This window comes from Penaeus vannamei, chromosome 18, assembly GCF_042767895.1.
Source record: "Penaeus vannamei isolate JL-2024 chromosome 18, ASM4276789v1, whole genome shotgun sequence".
In the NCBI taxonomy this organism is placed as follows: domain Eukaryota; kingdom Metazoa; phylum Arthropoda; class Malacostraca; order Decapoda; family Penaeidae; genus Penaeus; species Penaeus vannamei.
The window spans coordinates 20793268-20800767 of NC_091566.1; the positions used below are offsets into that span (position 1 = coordinate 20793268).

The following is a 7500-nucleotide window of genomic DNA, read 5'->3' on the forward strand; positions in this document are numbered from 1 at the left end:
GAGAAAGCAAGGAATAATGATGTTTATTTTCATGATTATCTCGCTGATAATGGTAATCTTGATGACATTTAAGAACGATAAAAATAGAAACAGTAATGTAAGTGATTAGAAAATTTAGATTGATAATGTTAGATATGTTGCAAAAATGATAGAAAAATTGCGGTAATGATGATAGCTACAGTAATGATTGCAACAGCAGTGACAATAATACAAAAAAGGAGAAAAAAATACGACCTTATAAGAAAAAAGAGATTGAACTAAACCCAAAGAAAACAAATAAACCAAAAAAATAAAACGTAAACAAAGAGCTAACCTACATACACATGACCTCATCTGCCTCTCCCACACTCCTCATAAAAAAAAAAAAAAAAAGTTGTTTGACACCTCGAAAAACATTCTCTCTCCCTCCCTCTCTCCCTCGGGATTAGAGCGCCGTTGTAAGCAACAGAGCACCTCGGATGTCTTGGGGAATCCCCCGAGAGAGAGAGAGAGAGAGAGAGAGAGAGAGAGAGAGAGAGAGAGAGAGAGAGGGAGACAAAGAGAAAGAGAGAGAGAGAGAGAGAGAGAGAGAGAGAGAGAGACGGGACAAAAGAGAGAGACAGACAGACAGACAGAGAAAGAGACAGACAGAGACAGATAGGCAGAGAGACAGACAGAGAGAGAGAAAGAGAAAGAAAGAAAGATAGACGCAAGCGAGAGTCAGACAGACAGAGAGCAGGATTTGCGTGACAGAGAAACAGCCAGACAAACAGACAGAGAGCCAGACAAAGAAACAAAGGAAAGGAAACCTGGACGAGAAAAGAAAGAACCTATCCCCTTCCCCCTCCCCTCCCCCCTTACCCACGCTATTGAAGAGAGAGAAAACGACGGGGAAAGAAGACCCAATACCCTCCTTCTACCCTTACCTATTCCCCACCCACCCTCCCGCTAATACCCACCAAGGAACCATTACCCCCAACCCCTACCCCCTTATGATACCCACAAGGTTAATACCCCCCACCCCTACCATTTATAATACCCACCAAGGACCCCCAAATAGCCCCACCCTTACCCCTTATAATACCCACCAAGGACCCCAATACCCCCACCCCCACCAAGGACCCAATACCCCCCACCACGGACTCCCCACCCCCCACCAAGGACCCAATACCCCAAAGCCGCTGCCTCGTGTTATCGGCCTTCGTCAGGTTTTTTTTTCGTCTGGGTCGAGTCTTTCGCAACAGAGACACTGACGCAGAGGGAAGCGCCGGGCCGATGGTGATCGACACGCTTCCCTTTGTTTGGGTCCTCTGTCGTGGGGAAGATGGGGGGAGGGGGAGGGGAGGGGAGGGGAGGGATGGAGGAAATTGGAAAGGGGGTAAGGGGAAGGAGGGAGAGGAGGAAAGGGGGTAAGGGGAAGGAGGAAGAGGAGGAAAGGGGGTAAGGGGGGGAAAGAGGAATGGGGGTAAAGTGTGGGTAAAGTGGATAAGGGGAAGATGGAGGAAGGAAGAAGGAGGAAAAAGGAAGGAGTAGGATGAAAAGGGGTGAGGAAGTAGGAGGTGGAGGAAAGTGGGTAGGGGGAAATAGAAGGAGGAGGGATGAGGGAGGAAAGAGGGTAGGGGGAAGGGAGGAGGAAGAAAGGGGATATGAGGTAGGAGGAGGAAGAGGAGAAGGAAACGGGGTAGGATGAGGAGATGGAAAGGGGGTATGAAATAGGGAGGGAGGGAGGAAAGGGGAGTAGGAGGAGGGAGGAGAAAAAAGGGGTAGGGAGAAAGAAGGAAGAAACGGACTTGGGGGAGGAGGAGGAGGAAAGAGGGATAGGAAGAAAGAGGAAGTAGGAGGAAGGAGAAGAAACAGAGAGGAAACATGAAACCAGAAGGAGAGGCACATGAAAGGAAAGAGTAAAAGAACATGAGGAATATACAAGAAAAATGCGGAAGGCGAAGAGAGAGAGAAGAGTTTAGAGATGTGAGAGAGAGAGGGGGGGAGAGAGAGAGAGAGAGAGAGAGAGAGAGAGAGAGAGAGAGAGAGAGAGAGAGAGAGAGAGAGAGAGAGAGAGAGAGAGAGAGAGAGAGGGAGGGGGAGGAGGAGGAGGAGGAGGGAGAGAGAGAGAGAGAGAGAGAGAGAGAGAGAGAGAGAGAGAGAGAGAGAGAGAGAGAGAGAGAGAGAGAGAGAGAGAGAGAGAGAGAGAGAGAGATAGGGGGAAAAAAACGTGAGAAATATACAAGGAAAGTGTGAAAGGAGGAAGAGAGAGAGAGAGAAGAAGAGTTTAGAGATGAGAGAGAGAGGGAGGGGGAGAAAGAGAGAGGGGCTCTCCCCGGGGGCGAAGAGGCGACAAAGGTTACCTCTCATGGGCTTTTGTGAGGGTGGGGAGGGGGGGAAGGGGGGGTATTCGGAAAGGGTTGATTGTGTTTTGTTTATTGATTTATTTGTTTATTGGTTTATACGTTTTCGTTTTTAATTATTTATTTGGTTTGTCGTGGTTATTGTATTTTGTTCATTCATTTTTTTCGGCTTTGTGATAATAAAAAAATCGTCGTTATCTGTTTTATTAAGCTGATTGATTTTTAAAATTCGATTTAGCTCTTAATTTATATATAATATATTCGTTTCGCTTATTTGTTGTGGAATTCTGGATTTGTTGTGTCAGCTAACGTTAGGTTTTGTTCTCCTTGAAATAAAGTTGCTTTTATCTGGATTTAGGATACGTTAAGTTAATTTAGCCGAGCTTACTACATGTTGCATTAAGTTTAACCTACTTTATTCGTTTACTTAGCGTTACGGAGGCCACTTCCACAGGTGCCTCTGTCTACGCTTCTTTGCAACTTCGTCTTCAGGCATCTTTCTCTCTATTTCTCTTTATCTCTCTTTCTCTCTCTCTCTCTTTCTTTCTTTCTTTCTTTCTTTCTTTCTCTCATTCTTTCTCTCATTCTTTCTCTCTCTCTCTCTCTCTCTCTCTCTCTCTCTCTCTCTCTCTCTCTCTCTCTCTCTCTCTCTCTCTCTCTCTCTCTCTCTCTTTTCTTTCTTTCTTTCTCTCATTCTCTCTGTATTTCTCTCTCTATCTCTCCCTCTTTCTCTCTATGCCTCTCTGTGTCTCTCGCTTCTCTCTCTCTCTTCTGGAAGCTTGAGTTAGGTTACTCTGTTGTGTGTAAGGCAAATGAGGAGTAGAGTAGAGTAAAATTCAATTAGGTTAAGCAAAGTTAAATATAGTTAGAATAAAGGAAAGACAGGTTAGGAGAGGTTAGGATAGAATAAAAGGATGGCATGGTTACATTAGGTTAGGATAGAATATGAAGGAAGGTATGGTTAGGGTAGGTTAGGTTAGGTTAGAATAGGATAGAATAAAAGAAAGGTATGGTTAGGTTAGGTTTTGTTAGATTGGGTCAGGTTAGGTTAGGTTAGGATTTGGTAAGGTTAGGTTAGATTAGGTTAGAATAAGATTGAATAAAAGAAAGGTATGGTTAGGTTAGGTTTTGTTAGATTGTGTTAGTTTAGGTTTTGGTTAGGTTAGGGATTAGGTTAGAGTTAGAATAGGATAGAATAAAAAGAAAGGTATGGTTAGGGGTTAGGTTTTGTTAGGGATTTAGGTTTAGATTTAGATTAGGTTTGGTTTGGTTAGGTTTTGGTAAGGTTAGGTTAGTTTAGGTTAGAATAAGATTGAATAAAAGAAAGGTATGGTTAGGTTAGGTTTTGTTAGATTGGGTTAGGTTAGGTTAGGTTAGGTTAGGTTAGGTTAGAACAGAAAGATAGAATAAAGAAAGGTATGGTTAGGTTAGGTTTTGTTAGATTGGGTCAGGTTAGATTAGGTTAGGTTAGGTTAGGATTTGGTAAGGTTAGGTTAGATTAGGTTAGAATAAGATTGAATAAAAGAAAGGTATGGTTAGGTTAGGTTTTGTTAGATTGTGTTAGTTTAGGTTTTGGTTAGGTTAGGTTAGGTTAGAATAGGATAGAATAAAAGAAAGGTATGGTTAGGTTAGGTTTTGTTAGATTGGGTCAGGTTAGATTAGGTTAGGTTAGGTTAGGATTTGGTAAGGTTAGGTTAGATTAGGTTAGAATAAGATTGAATAAAAGAAAGGTATGGTTAGGTTAGGTTTTGTTAGATTGTGTTAGTTTAGGTTTTGGTTAGGTTAGGTTAGGTTAGAATAGGATAGAATAAAAGAAAGGTATGGTTAGGTTAGGTTTTGTTAGATTGGGTTAGCTTAGCTTAGCTTAGGAAAGAATAAAAGAAAGGTATGGTAAGGTTAGCTTTTGCTGCCCTCGCCAGCTGTGCAGACGAGGACGAGAGAGAAGGGAAGAGAAAAGTAATTGGCTGAGTTCTAATGAGTTGTTGCATAGCATGAGGAGGTGTGTTTGGATTCGCGGTGAGGAGTAAGAGACAGAGTCAATAAAAGGGGGGTGGGGTGGAGAGAGAGGAAGAGGGGGAGGGAGAGAGAGATAAAGAGTGAGAGAAGTAGAAAGAGAAAAAAAGTGGCAGTAATACCTTTGGTCATGGATATGGATATGATTTTTTGATAACGAGTGGAGACAGAAGCAGAGAGAGAGAGAGAGAGAGAAAGTTACATTCTTTTATATTCTTTAGACATATGAGAGGTTATAGTTTTGAAAGAGAGGGAGGAACAGACAAACAGAGACAGAGAGAGAAAGAAAGAAAGGAAGGAAGAAAAGTGAGTGCGAGACAGAGAGAGAGAGAGAGATCAGTTGAGAGATTTATTCATTCATTCCCTCCCGCCGGTGAGAGTTCCGATGCCGCGAGTCGAGCGCGAGGGAAGGGCTTATCCGATGGCGTGGGATCAGGGGAGTTTCGGAGGATCTCGATCTCAGTTCTTGATACTTTGCGAGTCGGATCCATTAGTTGGGTTTCTTTGTTGGTTGCACGCTTTTTTTCTCTCTCTTTCTTTCTCTCTGTCTGTTTTTCTTTCTCTATATATATATCTCTTTTTCTCTTTCTCTTTGTGTCTTTCTCTCTCTTTCTGTCTGTCTGTCTCTCTCTCTCTCTCTCTCTCTCTCTCTCTCTCTCTCTCTCTCTCTCGTCTCTCTCTCTCTCTCTCTCTCTCTCTCTCTCTCTCTCTCTCTCTCCCTCCCTCTCTCCTCTCTCCCTCCTCCCTTTCAGATAATTTAACGTTTATGACTATTAGCTTAACTGTGTGGAAGATTTTGGCAGTTACCGTTTGGCATGTATGGATGGGCGGGTGTGCGTATATGTATGTATGTGTGGATGAACGGATGGGTGAACTGGTGGATTTGCGCATATATGTATATAGGTCTCTATGCATTTGTGTATGTGTGTGTATGTGTGTGCGTGCCTGCGTGTGTGTGTGTGTGTGTGTGTGTGTGTGTGTGCGTGTGTGTATGTATGTGTGTGCGTGCGTCTGTGTGTGTGTGTGTGTGTGTGTGTGTGTGTGTGTGTGTGTGTGTGTGTGTGTGTGTCTGTGTGTGTGTTTACATGAATCTTAGCAGTCAACTTTCCTGTATTGTTCTATTGTGCCCCCCCCCCCTCCCCACACAAAAAAGAAAAACAAATGTATGTTTGTGCTATTATTTATCGCTGATTTCTATATTAGTCCATTTGTTTAGCGAATGTGTCATTTGTTGAATCTATGTATTAATGATATCAGATGTTCTTCAAAGATATTTCTGACATTCCCTCAGTTGCACAGTCTTGACGTATGCAAAGTTTTCTTATTTGTTACTTTAGTGAGTTAACTGGTTTATGCTTCTCATGAATAATCAGGTACATTTTGGTGTTGTTTTTGTTCTTAATGTGAATATTGGTTTGAAGATTCGTATAAATTATGTATGTATACGTCTTACTGATTTGTCCTCTTGTGTATCATCATTAATTTGATATTATCACTAATTATCATAATTGTTACCAGTAGTTCTAGTAGTCGTATGGATATTACGATCATCATCACCATTATCCCTATTTGTTCTTCCCCTCTTATTCTTATCTTCTTCCTCGTCTCCCCCAGGTTCGTTCCGCTCCCCCCGCATCACGGAACACCCGACGGACATCACTGTGCCGCGCAACGAGCCTGCGACACTCAACTGCAAGGCGGAAGGCAAGCCGCCGCCGGTCGTCAGGTGGTACAAGGACGGTCAGCTGGTTCGGTGAGTCGCTTGGTGGTTCGAGTCGGGGTGGGTGGGGTGGAGGGTCGGGGGGGAGGGTTGTGGGTGGGTGAGTGGGAGTTGGGGGTGAGTGGGGTGGAGGGTTATGGGTGGGTGTGTGGGAGGGGTAAAAGGTTGGGATGGGTGGGTGAGTGAGGGTAGAGGTTGGGTGAGTGTGGGAGGGTCAGGTTACGGGATGTGAGTGGGGTAGGGGGTTGAGGGGGTGGGTGAGGTGGGGGTTGGGAGGCTAAGTGGGTTGGGTGGCGGTTGCGGGGTGGCTGAGTTAGGTGGAGAGTTGGGGTAGAGGGTTAGGGGTAGGTGATTTGGGTGGAGGTTAGGGTGGTTGGGTTAGGTGGTTAAGGTTGGGTGGGTGGGTGTGGGTTGAGGGGTTGGGGTTAGGGCTGGGGTAGGGGTTTTGGGTAAGGATTTGAAGGAGAACTGTGTTATGGTGTTCTCTGGAGGGCGCGGTGGGGTGGGTGGGTTCGAGTGTTCTTTCGAATCCTCTTTATTTTTTTCTTTTGTTCTATTTTGTTCTCCTTTGCTGTTTCTATTCCTGATTTTGCTTTGGTTTCTTCTTGTTTCTACTGTTCCTCTTTTTATCCTCCTTCTCTCCCTCTACCCTACTGGACCCCCCTCTTCCTCTTAAGCCTCTTCCCCCCCCTCTTCCTTTTCCTTTTTTCCTCGTCTTCCTCCTCCTCCCTCTCTAATTTCTTTGCCTTGTTTTCTTTATCCCTGTGCTCTCTTCCTCTCCTCCACCTCTCCCTTATTCCCTTATTTCTCCTTTTTCCCGCCTTTCACCTCTTCCTTATTCTCTTTCTTTCTCTCCCCTTCCCCCTTCTCTTACCCCCCCCCCACTTTCCCTGAGCAAGCCAAGGTTAGATTACTTCCACCCCTCCCCCCCTCACCCCGCAACCCCCCCTCTCCCGCTACCCCCAACCCCCGGGGGACTGACTCGCCAAGTTTTCCAGTTGAAATTTCTCTCGAATCCAATCCGTGGCACTCCCTTTGTGGCGGCCGGGCTTATGCAACATTTTTGTGGCGCCGCTGGGCTCTGCGGGCGTCGTGTGGTGAGGGGGTGTGGGCGTGAGTGTAGCTGTGGGCGGGGGTGAAAGTGTGCGCTTGGTTGTAGGTGTGGGCGGGGGTGTAGTTGTGGGCGTGATTGTAGGTGTGGGCTTGGTTGTAGGTGTGGCCGGGGGTGTAGTTGTGGGCGTGGGTGTAGGTGTGGGCTTGGTTGTAGGCGTGGGTGAAAGTGTGTGCGTGATTGTAGGTGTAGGCGTGGGTGTAAGTGCGGGTGTAGGCGTAGGCGTGGGTACAGAGGGATGGGCGTGGTGGGTCTATTTAGGATGAAAATTGAATGCTTTTATGATGGTAATAATAGTTTATATCAAATAGCGTTTTATGTATTTGTGTTAT

At 45.2% G+C, this 7500-nt stretch overlaps 1 protein-coding gene across 1 annotated transcript in view; it reads left to right on the forward strand.

The window, feature by feature from the left end:
- Nucleotides 1-7500, forward strand: part of LOC113825761 (roundabout homolog 2) — a gene marked incomplete in the record, with an annotated part of 639900 nt that overhangs the window by 492820 nt on the left and 139580 nt on the right. The window contains 1 exon segment of the mRNA XM_070132976.1: nt 5952-6090. Within this exon segment, the coding sequence (XP_069989077.1) occupies nt 5952-6090 (139 nt within the window).